Consider the following 27,236-nt stretch of genomic DNA (forward strand, 5'->3'; position numbering starts at 1 on the left):
TTTAATTTTAATTTCATGGATATTCTGTTGAAAGAGAAATTTAGTAAATGGGAAAAACAAAACATATATTTTTATTTCAGCAACTTCAGTTCATTCTAAATTTACAGGGTAGTTCAACCAAATCTTTAAACATATCAAAGCACGTTTTAATTCAACATCCAACTTACTAGTATAAATATCTTCAATTTCACACTCCACACGATGAGACACCGACTCAATCCACTTAACAATAGGTATTGATAAGAAATCACGAGCCATTGTAGCTAGTATTGGATAAGTTGGAGAATTCACACACCACCATTCCAATATATCAAACTCTTCATACAAAGGAACCCTGGAGTCTTGCAAATAGCGGTCAAATTCTGATTTTGTTGAAACAAACTCATTTGCATGCTGTGAAAATGCATATGCTCTCCCCATCGATTTGACATCCTTTGCATAGTCATTGTAAATATTTACAACACTATCAAAGATTTTCTTAAAGTGGAAGTCTGCCTCATTATCGTAAATTTCTTTGTAGAAATGCTCTACAATATCCACTTTAAATCTTGGATCCAGAATCACTGTGATTACATATAACATCTTAGAGTTGCCGCAATATTCATCAAAACATTCTCTGCAACGTAATGCAGCAAGGCGAAAGTACTGATTCTCAGTTTTTTTGAACCGTAGCAATTTTGAAAAAAAGTGATAAATTATAGGGAAACACTCATTTGCCAATTTAGATTCACATTCAGATTCCAGCAGTTCCTCAATATCATTTTCCATATCTTTTAACACAACCATAAAGCTGTGCAGTGAAGTTGCATCATCCCAATCAAAACCGATAGACTTGAAATCAGGATCTGTATGCTCAAATTCACAAAATGCTTCTTTATTTCTCATTATCCAATCAAGCAAATCGTAATACAAAGTAAAACTACCAAAAAATATGGAAGCTCCTTTTATACCCATGGACACTGTTTCTACTGCTAATTCATACATATATTTGTTTGATGATGTCAAGCAGTAGCATCGAAGATCCCACACTTTCGTGAAAATCTCAATCTCATTTTTCAACAACTCGTCGATAACTTTACCTTCAAAATCCACTAAGAAAGTATAACATCTACGATAAATCCCAATACAAGGAAGTGAAGCTCTTTCATGAAGCCACTTGTCAAACTTGGTAACGTCTAATTTTCCAGTATCGTCAACATGCATAGACAAACTTCTTTTGTCTATGTTCCAATCTTGAAACAAATGCTTCAAAGGATTTTCATTTAAACCTCCCATGCCATCAGTATGAATAATCCTCTTCTTCATATCATCATTCTCCAAATGAATTGTCCTCTTCTTCAATTCCCAATTATCATCAATAGACCAGATTGTTACATACCAAACAGGAAAGTGGATCCCTTCCCGTTCAATTGTTACATTAACAGAACCTGGGAGTTTATCTAAATATTTGTGCAACTTATCATTTTCTTGTTCATAAACATTAAGTATATCGTCCGTTATACCGTTCAATCCATACTTGATAATCCTTCGCACCAAATTGGAGTCATTCAATTCCTGATCAATCACACTTACCTTTTCTGTTTTATCTATTAATCCAGCTGGATTTCTCAAACCTAGGCAACTTTCTAGATGATTATTCAGATGTGTGATTTCACTCTTACTTAATTGTACAAACTCTTTCTTGCAGTGTTTACATTGAGCCCATTCCTTCTCATCTTTGCCTACATACTTTGTAAAGTGCTCCCAAACATTTGACCACCTTTTTCGCTTAGAGCTTGATGAGCAGTCCCCTTCTTGATTTATCAGCAGATCAATCCCTTGATTTAAAGTAGGTTCAAAGTTGGCATCTTGTTCTCTAATTTGAGTGATTTTCTGTTAACATAGAAACAAATCTACACCTAATAAATAATAAAATGCAAATTCAAACTGATAATTTCTCTTTAAATCGACCAAGTCAATTATTATTTTTCTTTAATTGAGGCATATATTATAAATAATTATAGAAAAAACATTTTTACTAAAACATTATCATTATCATGTAATTAAGAGTGAGAACATTAATGAAGAGTAGCGTTTAAGGAACCTGTCGACGTCGTAGATCTGCTCTATAGACATTGAAAGAGACAGGTGCTCCTCCCTTTTGTGCTACAGATTCAATTTCCTTCACATATTTAATGGACGAAGCTATGTCAGTTCAGATTAAACAAAGCAGGAACAAAAACATCAACAGATTGAATGGACCCAATTTTTATTTTTGTATTTCTTTAATGGGAAATACATGCAGGGAGTGCTTATTGTGATGATCAGAAGTTCCAGGTACTTAACAATGAAGAACTATAACAGACAGTACACAACAATTATAAAAAATTAAAAAAAAAAACATGGAGAGAAATGAAGTACATGTTAGTATGTAATGTTACTACCTGTATTTGTTGTTGAAGATATTGAAAATAGGTCATGATTTCAGAAACCCTTCCCGCCTTTTCTGGGATCTGGCTGTAACGTTTTACTAGATCCCGCAAACAATTCATTCCCTCACTGATTTGTTTCTTTCCCTTCTACATAGATCACACACACATCGCATCAGAGAGACATAATTTTGTATGTAGATGGGCAAGAAAATAAATACTTACTTGAATTTGATCCATCTTTTTCCCCGCTAATTCCATATGAAGCTTTTGAGTAAGAAATCAGAGTGAGCTTTGTGTGCAAATATACAGAGCAAGTCAGAAAGTTAAAAAAGGAGGGGTGGTGCTTGGAGTCAAAAAGTTAAGAAGGAATCTTATCACTACTTTGATTTGCGCGTTATGGGGTCCACATATTTATTTCTTTTCCTACGAAAAGAAGGATAACTAATTAAAAATAATTATATTTAAACCCTATGGAGAAATAAGAAAAATTAATTAAAATAATTTTTTAAACTGAACCTACTTTTTATTGATTTTACAAAGGCCACGACTAACCAACTGTTCACCAAATACCCATTATTCTGAAAAATTTTCACCAAATACGCATTATTTTGATAAATTTTATTATTGTTATCAAAGATAAAAATTATTATTTAATAAAAATATTTAAAAATTATAAATTTATCACATTTTTCTCTTGAATTAAAAAACTAATAATTTTTCTTATTTTTTCCTCTCCAAAAATTTAAAAAATGACTATTTCCCCTTTAGAGTTTATATTTTTCCTTTACAACTTCTTTGATGGCTGGAGCCAACCAACCTCTATCTGCCCATCTCTCAAACAAGGATGGTTTGTTGGCTGACAATTCATTAACAAGGATTTTTGTGCTGCACATATCAATCAAACGAAAGTTTAAGCCTTCATTCGATCGATACGATTTGTGTGATGCCTAAATCCTCGCTGATAAATCATCAACCAACGTCTTGTTGGTCAATGATTCATCCTCGTCTAAGAGATAAGAGGGTAGAGGTTGGTCAACTCTGATTGCTAGAAAAATGACAAGAGAGATTGTAAACTTTGTGTAAGGAGAAAGTGAGAAAAAATTGTTAATTTTTAAACTGGAGAAAAAATATGATGAATTTATAATTCTTTTAAATATTGTTATTAAATAATAATTTTATTATTAATAAAAACAGTAAAAATTAATAAAAAATAAAAATTTAATAAAAATTTAGGTTTTACTTATATAAAGTTGAGACCCAACTTTTTATCATAAGTAATCTAATGGTTTATGTGGCAACATTATATTGTGATCAGAGAAGCTAATCATTTATCTTGTTTAGTGTAACTAGATTTACTGGAACTCCGAGTCTCTACAAGTGTTATTGGACTTCTCCTGCTACAAAAACTACCCAACTTGTTTCAAGCAATATTATACTCTTTCACTTGAAAAGAAAAAGACTCTTTCATTGTTTCAAGCAATAATTTCAAGCCCAGACCAAATATTGACCTGATGAAGGATTTTGTCTAGATCAACTGATGATTAGAACTATGTTTTGTTTAAATAAATATAAAGAAAAATTCAATGTAATTTTGCTTATTTATTCAATAAATATTAAATCTAGATTACATTTATTAAAATTGAATTTGGCTTGGTAAGTATGTCTATTTTCACTTGCAAGGTTTTGGATCCAATCCTAGCAATTATAACATTTTCCAAATAAAAAAAAAAAATTCCTATCACTTGAAATAACTAAAACTCATTCTTGTCTTCTCTTTCTTCCTCCATTTTATCAGTTGGGAGAATAAGGTGAAAACACTTTGAGGTATGAAGATTTTGCCTTTTTAGGTAAAACATAGAATGAGAGAAACAAGAAAATGCTTAAAGATACAAAAAGACAACACCTACATGTATTGAACTATCAATTCTTTTTATTTTCTATCGAAAAGATTGAACTTAAAGAATCAGACTTTCTAATTTTCCTATAGAAATACTAAACTTTTAATTAGTATGTCCTATTGAAGGTAACAAATAAATACAATTATTTGTTTTGTAAACAAGGTAATTATTATGAGATCTTTTATAGAAAATAGTAAAAGTTTAGTTTCTTTTAACACCAAAAAAAAAAAAGTTTGGTCTATTCAAGATAAAAATTTGAAAGTTCTATCATTTTAATTGAAAAAAATTAATTTTGATAATTTCAATCGAAAAAATATCGTAGCCTTCTAATACAATGCCTCGATTAAGCTTCTATTTGTTAAAACATTTTTTGCCAAAGTGAAATATACTTTGACCAAGTGAAAAATTGAGGATTATTTGTATTGGGTCCAACTTAACTTGTAAATCTAACTTGTTTGCTAAATTGAAGATGAAGGTGTATTATAGGTTGAGTAAGGACATACAATTGTTGTTGCATGGCTGAAATATAGTATTCACTTTACTAAAAATCAAGAATCACAATCGACATCATATGATTTGTTCAAGCATAATTGCTGAACTTGAGATAATAGATTTTAGTGACTAGTTTGTTGACCTAAAAAATTAGGTCAATTCAAACTTGTTCACCAGAGTGAAAGGAAAAATTGATTCGATAGAATCTTAGCCCGTTAGGAAGTCCAATAAGACTTGTTGAGTTTAATAGAAAGGGTTGTTGGCTTGAGGAAAGCAGTGTAAGCGATTTATTTAACAAAGCCCATGTTAAATGAATAATTCATTAAAACGATTTTGGAAAAGGATAACAGGACTAAAGACAACAATTTCTGTTACTAGTATCAAAATCTTTGGATTGTACTGCATCAAAAGAAAAGGTTATACATTCTTGAAGAAGTTTTACCTTTCGAGCTTGATTTAGATATCACCTAAGAACAAAAGGATGTTTTTAATAAGTACCTGGATGACTTTATCGATGTCTAGTGCCTTATGTTAGCATTGATGACACTTGAATTACAAAAGCAACATAAGGATATGGATCCACCATCCATTCTTCTTCACCTCCATGAGATGTTCACAACTTGTGCAATATATGAGAAATATCAAGTGCCTACAACATTGTATTGGTGCAAAATGGATGGGGGAGACCAAGTGGACCCTCATGTAGTAGGTGCTTTAAGAGGTTAGCATCATTGGGTGTGATCATGGACAATAACTTGGTGATTAAACTTGTCTTGTAGTCCTTTCTGGACTCATATGGGACATTCATCATAAATTACCTATAGGATATTATTATATTAGTTTGCCCATTGTACTTATGTCAAAATTAAAGAATTGTTATTATATTCTATTAGTTTCTAGAAATTTAATTTTTGTATTTACATGAGACAAGGAAATATATTATTTCTCGATTACTAATGGTGTTATAGCTATTAGTTTGAATAATATTCTTTATGGAACTACTAAATTTATTAATGACTTGTATGTTCTTAATCTAGATAATAAACTACTTAGTATTGATAATAAATGAATGAAACAATTTGATTCAAAAACTACATATTTATGGTATTATAGGCTTGATCACATAGGACTAAAACACATTTCAAAACTCTATAAAGATAGAGTTTTACGATCATTTGACCATTAGTTTTAAGATGAATGCAAATCATGTCTATTGGAAAAAATATCCAAGTTACCCTTCATTGAACAAAATAAAAAAGCAACTATATTGTTAGACATCATTCATAGTGATGTGCATGGTTCCCTAACAGTGCAAGCCAAATATGAGAATTCTTACTTCGTCATATTTACTAATAACTTTAGTAGATATGACTATGTGTTTTTTATGAAACATAAGTCTAAATGCATTGAGAATTCAAAGAATTTAAGAAAGTAATGGAAAAACAGTCAAGAAAAAGGATAAAGATCCTTTGAAGTGATCGAGGAGGTGAATACCTTACTTCTAAACTCAAAGAATATGTAAAGGAGCATAAAAAAGTGTCTCAATTTACTTCTCTTGGTACACCATAATATAATGCTGTATTTAAATAGATGTATCAAACCTTGATAGATATGATCAGGTACATAATAAGCTTTATTGACTTATCCATGTCATTCTAAGGCTACGCCATAGAAACAATAGTCTACATACTGAACAGTGGCCCTTCAAAATATGTGGACATAACTCTTTACAAGTTATGGATTGGACAAAAGCCCATTTTACAATATCCAAAATTTTGGAACAATGAAGCTTTTGTCAAGAAATTGACTTCCAACAAACTAAGTTCCAAATCTAAAACATATATCTTTGTGAGGTATCCACAGGAAACTAAAGGATACTGCTTCCACTACCTGAATGAGCAAAAGGTTTTTGTTGTTTGAATTGAATTCTTTTTTTTGGAAAAATAGCTCATTTCCAAAAGAATGAGTGAACGGATGTAGTTTTCAATGAAGTTCTGACACCATAAGATACAATAGATATTTGACATGAATATGTGCCACTTGAAGTTGTCAAACATTATGAGAAGGTTATGCCATAATCGATTCAAAATACACATGAGTCATGTAGGTTTAGCTGAGTATGCCACGAGCACTAGAGATTTGACTATCTCTTGACTCAAACACGATGATGTACTAGTCATCTATGAAGATGAGCCTATGACTTCGAAGATGTTGTATCAGATCTCGACGCCACAAAATGGCTTGAAGCCATAAAATTTGAAATAGACTTCGTTTACCTTATCCAAGTATAGATATAAGTTGATCCACCTAAAGGGATAAAACTTGTGGGGTTTAAATAGGTATTCAGAAAAAAGATTGATATGGAAAGTAATGTGCATACCTATAAAGTATGGTTGGTTGCACACCCAAAAACTTGAGATCGGTTATGATGAAACTTGTTTGCCCATTGCAATGTTGAAGTCTATTCAAAATATGCTTGAGATTATTGCATACTACGATTACAAAATTTGGCAGATGGATCTTAAAATAACTTTCTTAAATGGAAACCTCATTAAGGATGTGTATATGGCACAACCTAACGATTTCATTCTTGATAGACAAGTGAACAAATTATACAAGTAACATAGATCCATTTTTGAACTTAAGCAAGCTTCTAAGAGTTGGACATTCATTTTGATGAAATCATAATAAAATTTGAATTCATAAAAAAAAAAAAAAAGAGTCAAATGTATATAAGGAGGTAAGTCGGAGTAAAATGATATTTATGATATTGTATTTTAGTGAAGTCTTGATTATTTGAAATGATATACCAAACTTGTAATTGATAAAGACTTGGTTATGCAAATACTTCTCCATTAAAGACTTAGGAGAATTAGCCTATATCCTTGGAATAAAAATCTATAGTGATAGAGCATGTAGGCTACTTAGACTAAATCAAAACATGTACATAGATAAAGTGTTAAAGAGATTCAACATGGGAGAATCTAAGAAAGGATTTCTTTCGATGTCTCATGACATATATCTTTTTAAAGAGATATGTCCATGGACATCAGAAGAGAGAGATAAGATAACTCAAATACCATATGTATCACTGATAGGATCAATCATATATGTTGTACTATGTACGAGGGTTGATATTTCATATGCTTTAAGCATTTGTAGTAGATATCAATTAGATTTTGGTGAGTGTTATTGAACAATTGTCAATAACATTCTAAAGTACTTGAGAAGAACTAAGGATGTGTTTTTGGTTTATTGAGGAGAGCAAAAGGTCACTATGAGAGGATATAGTAATGCCATTTTCCAAACTAATTGCGAGAGTTTAAATCCCAAAAGGCATTTGTTTTTTGTTTGAATGGTGGCGTAATTGTTGGAAAAACTCTAAGCAAAACATTATGACTAATTCTACAACCGAGGCCGAGTACATTGCTTTGTTAGATGCGGCAAAAGAAACGTTGTGGATCAAGAAGTTTGTGACTAAACTTGGTGTTGTTCTATCTATAGCTAATCCTATAGAGCTCCTAAAATCACCTTAATGGCTAATATAATCCTAGAGGAGGTGAATATGATTATTTAAAACTTAATACAAATTAAAAACTTTTCACACAAATAAGATTGATCAAAATTAAACAATACAAGAATAAACTTAAAGTAAAGAGAAAAAAAAAGAAATTTTCAAGATTTAGTATGGTTCGGAGATCTTCAACCCAAGCCTCTTATTTTCACTTCTTTAAGCAACTCACTTGAAGTTTCGCTTGTAAAGAATCTCTTCATTACAATAGTTATCCATAATTTTTGCTCAATTACACTAGTTGATCCAAGATTGTGACTAATACTATAGTGATAGAAGATTTTTCCTAAATAAATGGATTACAAATGATGGGATATGAAAATTCCTCTATAGAGGCAAATACAAAAATTAAGCACAAGGTTTCTCTCAAATAAATGAGTGATAAGCTTTGGAGAGAAATTTAAAGAGAATAGTAGTTTGGATTTTACATCAATGATCTCTAATCTTTTCAAACTCAAAGAAGCTTGAATTTATAACCTTGGATGACTGGAAAGGTTCATATGATCATTGGATTTGGTAAAGTATTTGTTGACATCCAAAAATGACTTATTTCCCTTGAAATATAAATATGTGTAGATGTACGTTCCAATTGTATGGTGTACTTGATAACTTTTTATAAATATTTAACCTCCATCATACCTCCTAATGGCCAAAATTTCCTCATGCCACACAAATGTACAAGTGTGCAAAATACTATACATGGGTGTACATGGCTTTATATGAATAGGGCTTTGAAATTCTAAAGCCCTAGGTAACTATTATGTACAAGGACTTGTACGCCTTAAAATTTGCCTTGGCATGGGTGTACATGGCTCTTTTTTAGGTGTACTATATGGTTTTGACTTGGTATGACTTCTTTGTATGTCTTTATGTGTACAAAGAGATGCAAGTATGGGTAGATTCAAAACAAGTTTGTTTTCTAAATTAGTACGAGCCTAAACTTAAGCTCAAATTTTAAACAGAAGACAAGCATGAGCCCGGCTTGCTTAAATGCCAAAATTAAAGTTACAAAAAACGGTATTGCATCTAACCAACCTCGCTTTCTTTATGTGTTTTCACTTTCCTTCTTCCGCTTACACGTTACAAACACTTCAAAATATTTAAAAAAAAAACACCTAAAGTTAACTAAACCTTGGACTGAAAAGACTGCCTTAATTCGTTGCAATCAAATCCTTACCACTGTATAATCCTTTTAGCTGACACTGCCTCTGTTCAGCTACCACGACTTCGAAGCCCTCTGTTGCTTTTCACGACACATCAGTTCTTCGTTGTAATCTGGTTCTGTTGTTCATGAGTACAACAACTTTTGGCATTTGTTCCGATGATTCTCTGCCAAACCTTTATTCATTCGGCGATGTGAACAAAGTAAATCAACCGATTTTTTCTTGCTGTGTTTGAAATAGGAGATTTATACCTTGTTTGATTTGGGACTTTTTTTCTCTGTTGAAATTGGAAATTTATAATTTTGGGTCATTTTAGATGTTAACTTGTGATGATCCTTTTGTTTGATAGAGATGATTTTCCCACTCTACATGATTAGCTATTAAGGTTTTAGATGTTAGTTAAACCTATTCTTTCATTGAATCGCATAAACCCCTCATCAAAGAAGTTGTCTCTAAGCTAATAGATAATTCTTTTAAACCATTATATTTTCTTTACGTTGGATGCGGCTTTTCTGGGTTCGATGCTTTACTTGCTGTGTTGAATTAGCTATGTTCGAGCTAATCAAAAGACTGATCTGTCAAGATTTCTTATCAAAACTTGAAACTTCATTTTCTGGTTGACCTTTTATGTTAGCTATATTAATGCTTGCTCAGTGATAGGCATATCTTCTATTTGTAAAATTATGCACAAGCCCAAAAGTATCCTACTATATCATTTGTGATTCACCAGATTCTTAATACTAATGTTTGGTTTGGTAACTAAATTTGGAAAACCATGTGTGGTTACCTTTTCGTTGTTTTTGTTTCAATACTTGTATTTTTGACAAATAATAGAAGAAACCAAATTTCAGACTGTCCTGGTCAAGCCTAGCTAGGACAACTTTTCTTAGTGTACTATCACCATCTTTTTAGGCCAAAGACCTTCCACAAAATTGGTTTCAGTTAACTATATTGGGGTTGGCTATGCTTGTTAGATTCTTCAAGTTTACCAAATCTAGTGATTGTTGGCTGCTAAAACAAAATTTATGCTATTTGAATATGTTCTGTAGGGTTTGTAAATGGAGGCCACTATGCTGAACTTGGCTGTTCATGTATTATGTCTTCTATTATAAATTTATATCTTGCTTGTTCCTATTGTAGTTTATAATTATATCTTCTATTATAATTATAATTATATCTTGTCTATTCCTGTTTATGTATTATGTATTCTATTATAAATTTATAATCAATTTGCTTTTTGCATACTAATATTTATTTTTTCATTATGTAATCCAGATGCACCAAAGAAATACTAGTCGAGGTTTCTCTCATATTTCAACTGCAACCCGAAAAAAATGAATCCGTTCCTCAAGGTTATTAAAGGGGAAGCGAATAGCAATTCATGAACCTTGATTACATGATTCAATAGATGATACAAAAGTAGAGACTATATTCATAGAAGATTATGAAAAGTCTAATGATGTTGAAGATGAATACGATGTCGATGAGTAGGAAGATATAATATCTAAGAGGAAATTTAGCTTGCCTACTCAACTAGTTATCCCACCCAGCAAGAAAAGAAAAACATCTACTATTTGGGAGTGTCTTCCCAAAGACATGGTTGTAATAGTAGGGGATACATGATTTGTCGTATGTAAGTTCTATAACAAAAAGTTAAAACTACAAAAGACATATTAAAAAACACGCCTTTCTCGTCATATGAGACAATGTGTCGAGAGAAAGAAGGCAATGGGGAAACAAAGTATGGAGGAGGGACAAACTTTGTTAGGGTTTCAACTAACAGAGGAAAATTGCCCAAGCTCCTTCACTCGACCAATCGTCAGACCAAACGCAAAATATAATCATGAAATGGTATGACTTAAATATTTATGTAATACCCTCAGGTATGTTATAGGGGTATTTATGTCTTTTGACCCTATTTCGAGATATTTCCAATTTAAAATATATATGTTCACATGCATGTGTGTGTGTGTTTTTATATATATATCTATATAAATATATAGATATACATAAAGAAATTTAAAAAAAAAAGAAAGAAAGAAAAGAGAAAAGAAAAAGAAAATGAGATAAAGATTATACAAAGAGGGAGAAAAGTCAAAAAGGCAACTTTTACCCTTTTTCCATCATCTTCTCCGCCTCATCTAGCAGCCAGCCTTCTTCATGTTTTTTCTTTGTTTTTTTGAAGAAAAAAAAAAGGAAGGATTTGAAAGAGTTTTGGAAGACAAGGAAAGAAAAGAAAAGGAAGCACTTTGGAAGCCTTGTATGTTTTGGTGTTGATTTAAGGTGATTTTGGTGATAAAGGAAGCAAGACAAAAAAAAGGAAGCCAACTTGTAAAAAATTGTCTTGAAATAAGGTAAGGGGTATCATCCTTGATATGTTGCATATTTTAGGCTTTTGGTTCCTTGGATTTATGTTATAAATGATGATTTTGAAGTTGAGAAATGTTGTTTTGCCACTTGGGGTGTCTATGTGTGTGATTTTGTTAATGGCAAAGAGTTGGACAATATTTACAGTTTTACCACTGAGTTCGTCTCATGTTTTGGCTGCTTTATCTTATGAATCATGGGTGCTATTATAGCTTGTTGGAAAGCTCTTTGAATCCTCTTTTTAATGATATATAGCTTGTATAAATTATAAACCATTTGGGCTGTTATATTGTATGAAAAAGAAGGCTGCCCTGCCAAATGACTATTATGTGAACAGTATTTCACAGTTTTTGGAAAGAAAGAAATAAAGAAAAGGAGGAGAAAAAGGAAAAGAAGAAAGAAAGAAAATAAAGGAAAGGAAAGGAAAGAAAAGAAAGGAAAGGAAAGGAAAGGAAAGAAATGAGAGAAAAAGAAAAGAAGAAGAAAAGAAAGAAAAACAATAAAAGGAATTTGGGGCTTAAGATTTAGGGGTTGTCCCAAAAGTATGGTCTGGTGAGTTATGAATAGATTTAGATGAAAGCAAAATTAGTAAGATATAAGACACGCATGCATGCTATGAACTATGAGGAGGCACTTTACACTACACCGCCTGCAGTAGGGCACGTCCGTAGTAGGATATAGACCTACAGTAGGGTCTGCTCGTAATAGAGCATGCTTGTAGTAGAACTCAATTCAGATTCAGAAATGGTGTAGTGAGAGAAAGGAAGAGAGCTTGAGCTTAGAAAAGTGCTAATCCCTATAGTCAACTTCCAAAAAGTATCAAATAGACACCAGATGGGACAAAGTATGACCCAAATAGTAAAACATGAACTAGATTATCCCCTCAAGTTCTCATAGGGGTTATGAGTGAGGTTGAGTCCCGAGAGTGAGTTAGAACAAGAAAAAAGATAGTTTACTTAATTATTTTCCCTTACTGAATGTTCTTATCTCTTACTTCATTTCTTTCCTAATTGCAAGTACAAGTGATCGAGGTAGATGCGAGGCAGGGTCAGGTTAGTGAAGATAGATCTGACTGGAGCAAGTTATCTCTGGTTTATATTACATGCATACAGTGACATGCTCTTGTCAACTTTTGACCTTTTTGAGATGATTGTACAATTGTAAATGATTACTCCTTATTTTTAGATACTTTCAAATGAGTTTTCATATGAGTATATACATCTTTTATTTGCTTCTAGATTTTTAGTTTTCTTGGAATACTTTCTAAACACTTTTAGTGATGCGTTTATTTTAAAGTATTTTAAAAGAAAAAAATAGATGCTCTGGATATTAATTCGTAACATTTCTCCTTCGGTGGGTAGTACTTCTAGGGAGGGGTGTTACAAGTTGGTATCAGAGCATGCTTTTGGGAACCCAAAAGATGTTTTCTAAAACAAAATAAAGTAATCAAAGTAACATAGAGATGGAATACTCTTCAGCCACGCTGATCACCCTCGCAGCCGATCACTATAAGTTAAGTTTTCACTTATACCTGCTGAGTTTCATGGGACTAATGTGTTCATTTTTAGGACTTATGAGTCAAACACCAGTAGATCCCTTTTAGAAGAGCCAGAGTGAAAGAATAGTCCACCAAGTACCCTAGGGGGCACTCAGTGCACATGATATGCAAGATATTTTCAGAGAGATGATGAAAGAGCATAGAGGTACTCCTACATAGGGAAGTGAGACGATGCATACGCTACTAATCTAAGGACATGATATGAGGGAGGTCACTTCAACATCTACAACAACCCTAGTGAGGACTCAGTTGCATCATATTTTTAACCTCTCTAGTATGCACCAACCTCAAAATTTTGATGGTACAAAGGACCCAAGAGCAGCTGAAGAGTGTTTAGAATCAGTAGAGAGTGTAATGGCCCCTATTTGATATGACGATCAGGAGAAAGTAAGATATGCCACCTACCTTTTCAAGTTAGGGGCAAAAATATGGTAAAACTTAGTCAGGGAGATGGTCAATGTCTCAGAGATGACAATGTCTGAGTTCAAGCATCGATTTGAGGTAGAGTATAAGGGCACCGATGTTACTTGTATTAGGGCCGAAGAGTTTATTAATCTAGTGCAAGGGATAGATTCTGTAAAAGAATATTCCATAAAGTTTAATCTATTGTCCTAGTATGCCCCTGAGATAGCTAGTACAAAGATGAGACATATGCAAAAGTTTGTGTACGGGCTAGATCCAGAGATAGCTCAAGATGGGGCGCAACTACCTAGGACTTATGTAGAGGCCCTCGATAGAGCTTTGAAAGCAGAGGTTTTTGTGAGGATAAAGTTTGGTCAGACTACAGGGCAAAAGGTTACACCTTTTACTGCCATACCAGTTGCCCCGATGAGTAGTGGTTCAGTTTCAACATAGAGAGACCCTCATTCAGAGTGAGACAAGAAAGGTAAATGACCTCTCCAGTTCAGAGGCATGAAAAAGAATTAAAATAGTGTAAAGAAACAAAGAAGACCTAAGATACCAGCTTATAAAAAATGTGGGAAGCAACATGGAGGAGAGTGTTTGACAGACCAGGTAACTTGTTTTAGATGTCGTCAGCCTGGACATATTGCTTGTTTTTATACAACTACCCCAATAAGAGTAGAGCAGCAACAACCTATTAGAAGGGCTATAACCAGAGTTTATACAATCACCCAAAGACTAGCAGAAGCTAACCCATTATCAATCACGGGTCAGATTCTCTATCTTGATACTCCTATTTATGTTTAAGTTGATTGTGGGGCTACTAATTATTTTGTAGCCAAGAGTTTACTTGAGAGGTTAAAGTTACAGCCCATTAGAATAGCCTAGAAGATTATGATTGAGTTGCCTAATGGGGGGCCAGTCATTAGTGAGATGATGCTGCTAGGACAGAGTATTATGATTCAGGGTCGACAGTTACTAGTGGACTTGATTGTGTTTGAAATGCCATATTTTGACATAATTTTAAGGATAAAATTTTTGGGGAGATACGAAGTTAAGATTGATTGTAAAAAGAAGAAAATGAGATTTAACCTGGACGCTAAAAATCAATTCGAATTTGGTGAGGGTCATATCCAGAGTTTGATGATCAATATGTTGAAAGCTAGTAAAATGTTGAAAAAAGGGTGTACAAGATATTTGACTCATATAATGAGCAAGGTTGAGTCAGACCCAACTATTGATGAGACGCTAGTGGTATGTGAGTTTCCAGATGTGTTTCCAAGTGAGCTACTAGGATTAGCTCTCGAGCGAGAGATTGAGTTTAGTATAGAGTTAGCACTTGACACAACACCTATTTCAAGAGCACCCTATCAAATGACCCCTACTGAGTTACAAGAATTGAAGACACAACTTCAAGAGTTATTAGATCATGGTTTTATCAGACCGAGCCATTCTCCTTGGGGAGCTCCTATCCTATTTGTGAGAAGGAAATATGGGTCCATGAGGATATGCATTGATTACAGAGAGCTAAATAAAGTCACAATTAAGAACAAGTACCCGTTACCCTGGATTGATGATTTATTTGATTAGTTGAAGGGATACGTGGTCTTCTTCAAGATAGATTTGAGATCTAGTTATCACCAGGTGAGTGTGGCAGAGAAGGATATACCTAAGATAGCTTTCTGAATGAGGTATGACCACTTTGAGTTTGTAGCGATACCATTCGGATTGATGAATAGGGTATTCCATGACTACCTAGATAAATTTATTATGGTGTTCATTGATGATATCTTAGTGTATTCTTATAGTCGAGAGGAGTATGAGCAGCACTTGAGGTTGACCTTCCAGAGGTTGAGAGGGAAAAATTGTATGCCAAATTCTTGAAATGTGAATTTTGGCTAGATAGAGTTACCTTTTTGGGGCATGTGATTTCAGCAGAGGGTATATCTGTAGATCCTAGTAAGATTAAGGCAATAGTTGAATGACAGAGACCAAAGACAGTCAAGGCGATTCGTAGTTTCCTAGGTTTGACAGGGTATTACCAGAGGTTTGTGGAGGGATTTGCCAGATTAGCTAGACCTCTTACAACCCTCACAAAGAAAGCAATGCCATTTCAGTGGTCAGATGCTTGTGAGACAAGCTTCCAAGAATTGGAAAAAAGATTGACTACTGCTCCTATATTAGCACTCCCAGATGAGGGAGTTGAGTATGATTTATACACTGATGCCTCACATGGTGGTTTAGAAGTAGTATTGATGCAACGAGACAAGGTGATAGCATATGCCTTAAGACAATTGAAAGAATTCGAAACCTGATATCCTACTCATGATTTAGAGTTAGCAGCAATAATTTTTTCTTTGAAAATCTGGAGACACTATTTGTATGGGGTAAGATGTAATATTTATATTGACAATAAGAGTCTCAGATATTTCTTCACTCAGAAAGAGTTAAATATGAGACAGAGGCGATAGCTTGAGTTAGTAAAAGACTATGATTGTGATATTAAGTACCATCTAGGCAAGGCTAATGTGGTTGTAGATGCCCTCAGTAGAAATGTGATGATTCACAACTGACGATCCAAAGAGAAATTCAGAGAGATATGGAGCAAGAGCAGATTGAGCTTGTGATTTGAGCCCTCACTAGATTAGAGATTTAGCCTACTCTCATAAATAAGTTTCGAGAGGCTCAGACAAGAAATGAGTGGTGTCAACAAAATATTCAGAAAGTGGAAGAGGGTCTCGAGACATATTTTCAAGTATCGAATAGAATTCTCAAATTCAAAGATCAAGTATATGTTCCCCAGATAACTAAATTGAGACAGAGAATTCTTACAGAGGCTCATAGTTCTCTTTACACTGTCCACCATGGGGGTGTAAAGATGTATCAGGATTTAAAAAAGACATTTTTGGTGGTCAGACATGAAAAAAGATATAGGTAAGTTTGTTACCAGATGTTTCACTTGTCAATAAATTAAGGCCGAACACCAGAGACCTTTAGGGTTGTTTCAGCCTCTGTCTATTCCAAAATAGAAATAGGAGCATATTTTCATGAACTTCATCAGTCGACTCTTTAGAGTTCATAATAGATGCAATGCTATCTAGGTGATTACATATAGCATTGCATCAAAGATTCTATTACCACAGATCATCTGGGGAGATTATATGTTAGGGGGATTATTAGATTACATGGTGTACCTAAGACTATAGTATCTGATCGTGATACAAGATTTTTATCAACTTTTTGGAAGAGTCTCTAAAGATCTTTGGGTACTAATTTGGTATTTAGTATAACCTATCATCCTTAGACAGATGGACAAACGGAGAAGGTTAATCAAATTTTATAGGATATGTTGAAAGCTTGTTGCTTGGATCATAAAGCTACATGGGTAGAAATGTTGCCTTTAGTGGAGTTTGCTTATAATAATAGCTACCAGACGACTATTCATATAACATCTTATGAGGCATTATATGGTAAGAGGTGTCATTCTCCTCTTCACTAGGATGAGATAGAAGAGAGAGATGTGTTATCCAGATTCCTCAAGCCCGAATTGACTTAGAAAATGATTGATGATGCCCAATTGATAAGGCAGAGAATAAAATAGGCTTAGGATTGACAGAAAAAGCTATGCAGATCATTGACGCTGAGACTTGGAATTCAATATAAGTGAATTTGCATTTGTAAAGGTTGCTCTATTCAAGCATTTGATAAGATTCAGAAAGAAGGGAAAGTTAGCTCCTAGATTTATTGGTTCATATGAGATAATTAAGAGAGTTGGTAAAGTGGCTTACAGATTGGCTAACCAACGAGTATGGACAGGATTCATAATGTATTTCATGACTCATCGTTAAGGAAGTGCCTTGGTGATCATTCCAAGGTTATGAATACAGATGATATTAAGTTATCAGAAGGCCTTAGTTATGAAGAAAGACCAATTTAGATACTTGACAGGAGAATTAAACAATTAAGGAATCGATAGATTCTTCTAGTAAAGGTCCTATAGAGAAACCAAAAGGTAAAGGAGGCCACTTGGGAAATAGAGCAGACCATGAAGGAGAAGCATCTAGAGTTGTTTTTGTGAATTTCGAGGACAGAATTCTTGTGAGAGGGGAAGAGTTGTAATACCCTTAGGTATGTTCTAGGGGTATTTATGTCTTTTGACCTTATTTAGAGATATTTCCAGTTTTAAATATATATGTTCACATGCATGTGTGTGTATGTGTTTATATATATATATATATATATATATATATATATATATATATCTATATAAATATATAGATATACATAAAGAAATTTAAAAAAAAAAGAAAAGAAAAAAGAAAAAGAAAATGAGATAAGGATTATATAAAGAGGGAGAAAAGTCAAAAAGGCAACTTTTACCCTTTTTCCATCATCTTCTCCACCTCATCTAGTAGCCAGCCTTCTTTATGCTTTTTCTTTGTTTTTTTGAAGAAAAAAGAAGGATTTGAAAGAGTTTTGGAAGACAAGTAAGGAAAGAAAAGAAAAGGAAGCACTTTATAAGCCTTGTATGTTTTTGTGTTGATTTAAGGTGATTTTGGTGATAAAGGAAGCAAGACAAGAAAAAGGAAGCCAACTTGCAAAAAAATTGTCTTGAAATAAGGTAAGGGGTATCATTCTTGATATGTTGCATATTTTAAGCTTTTGGTTCTTTGGATCTATGTTATAAATGATGATTTTGAAGTTGAGAAATGTTGTTTTGCCATTTGGGGTGTTTATATGTGTGATTTTGTTTATGGCAAAGAGTTGGACAATATTTACAATTTTACCATTGAGTTCGTTCCATGTTTTGACTGTCTTATCTTATGAATTATGGGTGCTATTATAGCTTTTTGGAAAACTCTTTGAATCCTCTTTTCAACGATATATAACTTGTATGAATTAAAAACCGTTTGGGCTATTAAATTGTATGAAAAAGAAGGTTGCCCTGCCAAATGACTGTTCTGTGAACAGTATTTCGCAGTTTTTGGAAAGAAAGAAATAAAGAAAATGAGGGGAAAAAGGACATGAAGAAAAAAAGAAAAGAAAGAAGAGAAAGGAAAGGAAAAGAAAGAAATGCGAGAAAAAGAAAAGAAGAAGAAAAAAAAGAAAAGGAATTAGGGGCTTAAGATTTATGGGTCATCCCAAAAGTATGGTCTAGTGAGTTATGAATAGATTTAAATGGAAGCAAGATTAGTAAGATATAAGGCACGTATGCATGCTATGAACTATAAAGAGACACTTTACATTACACCTCCCACAGTAGGGCACGTCTGTAGTAGGATATATACCTATAGTAGGGTCTACTCATAATAGAACATGCTTATAGTAGAGCTCAATTCAGATTCAGAAATGGTGTAGTGAGAGAAAAGAAGAGAGCTCAAGCTTAGAAAAATGTCAAATCTCTACAGTCAGCTTCTAAAAAGTATCAAATAGACACCAGATGAGACAAAGTATGACCCAAATAATAAAACATGAACTAGATTATCCCCTCGAGTTCTTATGGGGGTTATGAGTGAGATTGAGTCCCGAGAGTGAGTTAGAACAAGAAAAGAGATAGTTTACTTAATTATTTCCCCTTACTGAGTGTTCTTATCTCTCACTTCCTTTTCTTTCCTAATTACAGGTATAGGTGGTACGTGCTGTCGTGACACCCAAATTAAATCCTAAATTCCTGTAATAAAAATGTAGTAAAGGAAAGTAGGGATCGTTCCCTCGAAGAGCTTTGATTAGTATGTCGTCATGAATAAATCGAAACAAATAAATAAAAAGGGGGGTTTTGAAGTGAATGCAAATTATAATGAAAAACACTAATTAAAAATTCAGTAAAATAATCTAAAAAGAATAAATCGATTTAACAAACCTTGGTCTTCGGTCACATCCACCATTGGAACTACGATCGATCATCGAAACAAAATATCAAATTAATTATTCAAATATTCGTTGTGGTATTAAATTAACCCGTCCTTCCTTACGATTAGTTAACCAAAAACATGTATTTCAATTAACCCTTATTGATTAATAATTCGGATACGATCTCGAATTTAATTAAACAATAGCATTACGAATTAGAAAGACCAAAGAAGCAAGACAACACAAACGTACGACGTTGCATTTAATCTAGTTGATTATTTCCCTAGGATTATCGCTTCTGACGCAGCAAACGATAAACTTAGTTGCCACTTCGATTAGATGGATTGAACAATTACGGATTCAGCACCTAAACTAGCCGTAGATTATATTAATTGATAAACTAATCGCGCGCCTTAGAAATCAACCAACACAATCATAAACAAATAATTCAGAAAGATAATCAATACTCGAATAAATAAAAAGATGCATTAAAGAACAAAAATAAATCTCACAATCATTATAGTTCTATGGTTTCAGATCCCTTCAACCAAGATAAATTATTCAGCCACTGTAGACCATGTTTTTCTCTCTAATTCTCTAAGTACAATGGTTGATCATTCTCAAATAAAAATAAGAGTATATATATTATCTTCCTACTAAAAATCTAGAAACTGAAATCAATCCTAATCTCCTAATCCAATCAAGCAAAGTGATACATATCTTCCCAAAAAGAAAGGAAAAGATATGTATCTTTAATATATATCCTTCTTCCTAAAATATCATTCCTTATTTAGCTCAATTAATCCTCTTTTCCAGCTGGTGATTATCCTTTTCCTAGGAAGCAAATCTTAATATTTTCTGGACTCTTGCAGCTGATCTGGGCGTTCAGATTTGTTTTCCGGATTCTGCTCTCATCTTTCACGTGCCCACGCCTAGTCTGCTTTACGAAAATTCCAGATTAATAGATCTGCTCCAGTTTTTCATCTTTTTGGCCCTATTTATTCCAAAATTGCTCAAAGCTTCCTAAAAGCAAAAAGATAAGTAATTCTATTAGATTAAATCAAATTTCCACACAACACAAGAGAATTCTAAGTCAAAATAGTAACAATTAATGGCCTTATCAAATTCCCCCACACTTATTTTTTTGCTCGTCCTCGAGTAAAACAAAAACAAAACAAAACAAACACAAAAATGTTCCATCAATCTCTTTTCTCACGATACCAAAAAGTGTGCATACCTTAAGATTCAACCCAACCAAGATTCAAGCATCAACACACATCATTATCAAACTTTACAAGGAAGTATGCACAAAGACAAATCAAGACAATCGCATTCTAAAACATGTATAAAGCTTTGGTGAATCATCCTCACAGTTATCACTCATATCACTCATGTGTTTAATGGTTTGGTGTTTTGCTCAAATTCTTCCAATGCAAACATTCTACTATAAGCTTGCTTATACACCAAATCTCCACCACTTAGATTATATACATGCATAAATAAAAAGGACTTTATTTTAGGTTGTAATGGGGTTTTGGGTAAAGGTGAGGATTAATGGATACAAAAGGTTAAAACCATGAATATTAACAAAACATTTAAACACCTAAGGGGAACAAAAATGTAAAGCTAAAGCCATCACATTCACCACATGTCTTTGCTACTTGTTATTGCCTTTCTCTTCTCTCTTTTTCAGCTTCTTTTTTTTTTTTTTCTTTTCTGTCTTTTTCTTTTTTCTTCTCTGTTTTCTTTTCTTTTTCTTTTTCTTTTTTTTTTCTTTTTCAACATTTTTTTTTTTTGAATAACTAAGAGAATTGATAATAACGCTAGCAACATAGGGCAGTAACAATAACAACATAAGGCAGTAACTAAGAGAATTTAAGTCCCCTTTTCCCCCACACTTAAAATTCTTTAAGATAGCAAATTCACCCAGTAACAAATTTTTAGTTTAAATGCCCTGCTAATTTTCATGGTTGGGTGAGGATTTTTACTTGAAGGCTTGGGTTTGTAATATGGTTTTAACACAAAGAATCAAGGGTTTTGTAAGGCTCAAGGGGCTAACTAGGGAAATTAAAATAGGTTGGCTTTTTAAGCTAAAGGGTTTAAACAAGAATGCCTTTATCATTTTCATGCATGCATATTTCAATGTGGTCTCGAAACGGTTCAAAGCAAGTTCTAGAGATATATTCACATGGAAGAATATCACTCATCAAAGAAAACATAGATTGATATGAATGTTTCAATCTTTTTTGGCTCAAAACTCATGGGTTAATTAAATTCACCTTAACTTCAAACAAACTCGAGCACTCAATTATCAAAATTTGTTTAAATGCATACCCCTAATTAATCTAACAAATCAGTGTACAATGCTCTCCTATTGAATCGGCTAAATTCCAAGGCATGCATACAAATTAATTCATTCAAAGTGAGATTAATGGACTGTTTAGCTGACTAAAAAAAACAAGGAAGGATACGCTAGCTGCCATAAAAATCAAACTTTATCCAACAAGGAGCAGCAACATAGACAGAATGAAGCAAAAAAATTGAGGCATAACAAAATAAGCACATCACAAAGAAAACATAACAAAAAAAACTGACAGAAAAAAATAGAATAGATAGAACTGAACAAACTGAAAGCAGAATAGAAGGATAAACATAAGAACAGAGTAGAAAAAAAAAATTAGAACTGAAAGACAAAAAACTGAAAAACAGAACAATAAACAGCAGAAAAATAAAACACAAATAAACCCTCCCCCACACTTAAACCAAACATTGTCCTCAATGTTTAACAAAACAGAATAATATAAGAACTGAAATTTAAAAGAAAAGGAAGAGGAAACTTCTCTGGATTTGGGAAAAAGGAGGAACAAGTTGAATTATAGAGATGGTGGAGATGGCGGCGTGAATCCTTGCGAATTGAAAAAGGCGAGCAGATTACGCTCCATACGGTCTAATTTTTGTTCACATCTCTGCAGTTGGGTCCCTATACTGTCGAATGAATGAGCATAGGAAGATGATGGAAGATCTACTTGTGGTTGGGTACTGTTGGGAGCTGCTTCTACTTGCGTTCTGTGCTGCCTATGTGGCCTGGAATGAGGCGGTGCTGCTGGTCCAGGTTGTAGGAAACTGAAACTACCATCTGCTTGTTGTCTTACAATCCCCATCCTGTCTAAACAAGTTATATCCAATGGTTCCACCTCACAAGCAGTATGCATGTTATGATTAGAAATATCTAATAAACCCAAGTTAACGGCTAATTGAGTAATATATGAACCAAGGATTAAGGGTTTATTCTTTTTCTGGACCACTGACTGGAATTGGGTGAGTAACCAAAAGCCTAAATTAACCTGAATGTTATGCTCCATACACCATAAAAAATAAAACTCAACTTTGGAAATGGTACCTGCACTATCCCTCCTTCCAGAAAAATTAAAAGCTAAGAATCGTTGTAAATATTTGAACACGGGCTTTTTAAATACGAACTCTTAGAAACACTAGGATTATAAGGAGCAACATCAACTGACCATTCATGCCATAATTCAGTAGGATTAAAATCAGGACTGTAATCACATTGGGATCGTACGTAACGCTTACTCTTTTCATCTTCTTTTTTCAAAAACCCCAAAGCAATGTTAAATTTAGAAATTGAACATGAACATTCTTTTCCCATTATCCTAAACTCAACTATCCCCTTGGTGAACAAATCAAATTCCTCAGCAACATTAAACTGAAATGTTGTACAAAATTCACGGGTGAGCTTAATAAACGCAGGGCAGTCCACATATACATAATTTTGCCAATTCAATCTATTCACTAGCTCATCAATTTCATTACGAATTCCTAATTGCTCAAGAGTGTGAGTGTGAATATACTTACATGGGTAGATTTTGCGCTCACACATGGACCCATATCGTTGTTGGTCTTGTTCATCAATGAAGGTATTGAAACCGCCTAATTTAAGTTGTAGGCTAATGAAAATTTCCAATTGCTTCCCTTTTTGAGTGCGCGAACGTGGACCCGAGCGGACGGAAGCCTTGGTGGTTGGTCGTGGCTGAGGTGACGGTGAAGGGAATGATGGTGGAGGAGTTACATTCGTCGGAGACGGTGTAGACTGTGGAGCTGTATTGATCGGTGATTCATCGGAATCGGACAACAGCTCTGGTGTGGATGGTTTCCGATGGTCAGATTTTGCTGCTCGATGATGCTGTGAACGGGTTCGGACCATGGTGTTGCAAGATGGAGGAAAGGGGCTACTAGGTTTTCGTTTTAGGGGAAGAGAAATTTTTGAGGCATGGGTTTGTCGAATATGGTCTCTGGAAGCAAATAACCCAGCGCTTTTAATCACACAAATTCATATGGCCCTCTTGGATTTAACCAAATATCAAAGCAAAAGTTTGACTTTTGACAGAAATACATAACCCAGCTCCAGATTACCAAAGTGCAGATTCCTCCCCTCGTGAACATTTACAGAAGGCTAATTGAGACTGGCAGGAGGAAGAAGACGATTGAACAGTAACCTGAAAATAAATTAAAATAAACCCAATAAAAAATTCATAAAATAATTGCTAATTAACTATCTAAACATCCTAAAACCGAAATTTAAAACTAAAAATTGGAACACATAAACCGAAATTAAAGCAATTGTTGAGAAAATTAAAATTGAAACATTAATCAAAATTAAGCTTGGGTTGCCTCCCAAGTAGCGCCTTTGTTTACAGTCGTCGGCTCGACGTAAAGCCTTCGTCTATTCATCCATGTACATGGGATCTTTCAGCTCCACTTCTCCAATGTTTTCAGTTGACACTCCTTCGTAAAACAGTTTGAGTCTGTGGCCATTAACTTTAAATACTTTCGATGTCGTTAAGCTCTGAATCTCTACTGCACCACGAGGAAAAATGTTAGTAACAACGAACGGCCCAATCCAACGAGAACGTAATTTACCTGGAAATAATTGAAGTCTTGAATGATAAAGGAGAACTTTTTGACCAAGTGAAAATTCCTTTCTGGAAATCATTTTGTCATGGAAAGCTTTTGTTTTCTCCTTGTAAATTCTAGCATTCTCGTACGCGTCATTACGAATTTCTTCTAATTCTTGCAGCTGTAATTTCCTATGTTCGCCACTCTCATCCAACTTCATATTGCAATGCTTGATAGCCCAATATGCTCTGTGTTCTAATTCAACTAGAAGATGACAGGCCTTACCGAATATCAACCTATACGGTGACATCCCAATTGGCGTTTTGTACGTTGTTCTGTATGCCCACAACGCATCTTCCAATCGCAAACTCCAATCTTTTCTTGTTGGACCAACTGTTTTCTCTATGATTGATTTAATTTCTCGATTTGAAACCTCAGCTTGTCCGCTGGTTTGTGGATGGTACGCCATAGCAATCTTGTGTGTTACACCATATTTTTTTAGCAGCGCCTCTATTGTTCGGTTGCAAAAATGTTTCCCTTGATCGCTAATTAGAGCCTTTGGAATGCCGAACCTGCTGAATATGTTAGATTTAAGGAAACCTGAAACAACTTTAGAGTCATTAGTTCGGGTAGCTTTCACTTCTACCCATTTCGAGACATAATCAACGGCCAATAAAATATAGAATTAACCAAACAAAGATGGAAAAGGCCCTATGAAATCAATACCCCAAACATCAAAAATTTCGCAAACTAAAATAGAAGTTTGAGGCATTTCATTTTTCTACGAAATATTACCTGTTTTCTGACAGCGTTCACAAGATTTACAAAACAAGTATGTGTCTCGGAATAAAGTTGGCCAGAAAAACCCACAATCCAGAATTTTTCTTGCTGTCCGTTTTGCTCCAAAATGGCCTCCACAAGCATACGAATGGCAGAAGGTAATAATAGAAGAAATTTCAATTTCAGGTACGCACCTTCTAATAATTTGATCAGCGCAACGCTTCCATAGATATGGATCATCCCATACGTGATATTTTGCATTATTTTTCAGTTTGTCTCTTTGAGCCTTAGATAAATCAGTTGGCAGTGTGTTAGTAACTAAATAATTCACCATGTGTGCGTACCAGGGCAGCCTGTAGCTCGCTGAAAATAACTGCTCATCAGGAAATTGCTCCTGCAGATTCTGCTCTGTTTTAACATGAACCAGACGGCTTAAATGGTCAGCAACACGATTTTCTTGTCTAGCTTTATCCTTGATTTCCAGGTCAAATTCACTCAGCAGCAGAACCCATCTTACAAGCCTTAGCTTTGCCTCCTTCTTTGTAATCAAGTACCTAAGGGCTGCATGATCAGAGTAAATAACCACTCTAGTACCCAATAAATAAGAACGAAATTTTTCTAATGCAAAAACAACAGCCAAGAGTTCTTTTTCAGTGGTCGAATAATTTTTTTGTGCATCATTTAAGGTCATGGATGCATAATATATGGCATGTGGCACCCTTCTAACTCGCTGCCCCAAAACAGCTCCTACGGCATAATCACTTGCATCACACATTATTTCAAACGGGAGACTCCAATCTGGTGGCTGGATTATTGGTGCAGAAGTTAGCAGCTGCTTCAACTTGTCAAATGCATTTTTACAGCTTTCATCAAACTCAAAAGTCACCTCTTTCTGCAGCAGCTTACATAATGGCAATGCAATACGTGAAAATTCTTTAATAAAACATCAGTAAAAACCTGCATGGCCAAGAAAAGAACGAACTTCCCGCACACTAGCGGGGTAAGGTAAGGACTGAATAATATCAACTTTAGCCTTATCTACCTCAATACCCCTAGCTGAAACTACATGCCCCAAAACTATACCTTGCTCAACCATAAAATGACATTTTTCAAAATTTAAAACAAGGTTAGTTTCAATGCATCTTTGTAACACAAGTGTGAGATTCTGCAAACAATTATCAAATGAGTCTCCGTGAACAGTAAAATCGTCCATAAAAATTTCGATAATGTGCTCAACATAATCTGAAAATATACTTACCATACACCTTTGAAAAGTAGTCGGTGCATTACAAGCTCCAAATGGCATTCGTCGATATGCAAAAGTTCCAAATGGACATGTGAAAGTTGTCTTCTCTTGATCTTCGGGAGTAATTGCAATCTGAAAATATCTTGAAAAACCATCTAGAAAACTATAGTAAGCTCGGCCAGCCAACCTTTCCAACATTTGATCAATAAACGACAACGGAAAGTGATCTTTACGGGTTACCGAATTTAATTTCCTATAATCTATACAGACCCGCCACCCATTCTGAACTCGAGTAAGCACCAATTCATCATTCTGATTTTTTACCACTGTGATGCCGGTCTTCTTCGGAACGACTTGAACAGGGCTGACCCATTCGCTGTCTGAAATAGGATAAATTACTCCGGCTTGAAGCAACTTCAAAATTTCCTTCTTTACCACTTCCATCATTGGCGGATTCAGCCTCTTTTGTGGTTGTCGAATTGGTTTAGCTCTCTCTTCGAGATGAATTCGATGCATGCAAGTAGAGCGACTGATTCCTTTTATGTCGGCAATGGTCCATCCTATGGCTGTTTTATGTTTCTTCA

The 27,236-nt window shown here is 34.2% G+C and overlaps 1 protein-coding gene across 1 annotated transcript; it reads right to left on the minus strand.

Annotated features, from left to right (window-relative positions):
* Positions 1 to 44: 44 nt before the first annotated feature.
* On the minus strand, positions 45 to 2,773 carry LOC123196423 (zinc finger BED domain-containing protein RICESLEEPER 1-like). The gene is made up of 4 exons (XM_044610450.1): positions 2,634 to 2,773; positions 2,424 to 2,558; positions 2,084 to 2,161; positions 45 to 1,872 (listed from the first exon to the last, which is right to left on the minus strand). The coding sequence occupies exons 1-4, from the start codon at positions 2,667 to 2,669 to the stop codon at positions 91 to 93; spliced, it is 2,031 nt and encodes a 676-aa protein (XP_044466385.1). The 5' UTR covers positions 2,670 to 2,773; the 3' UTR covers positions 45 to 90.
* Positions 2,774 to 27,236: the final 24,463 nt, after the last annotated feature.

The sequence above is a fragment of the Mangifera indica genome, chromosome 14 (genome assembly GCF_011075055.1).
Source record: "Mangifera indica cultivar Alphonso chromosome 14, CATAS_Mindica_2.1, whole genome shotgun sequence".
Lineage (NCBI taxonomy): Eukaryota > Viridiplantae > Streptophyta > Magnoliopsida > Sapindales > Anacardiaceae > Mangifera > Mangifera indica.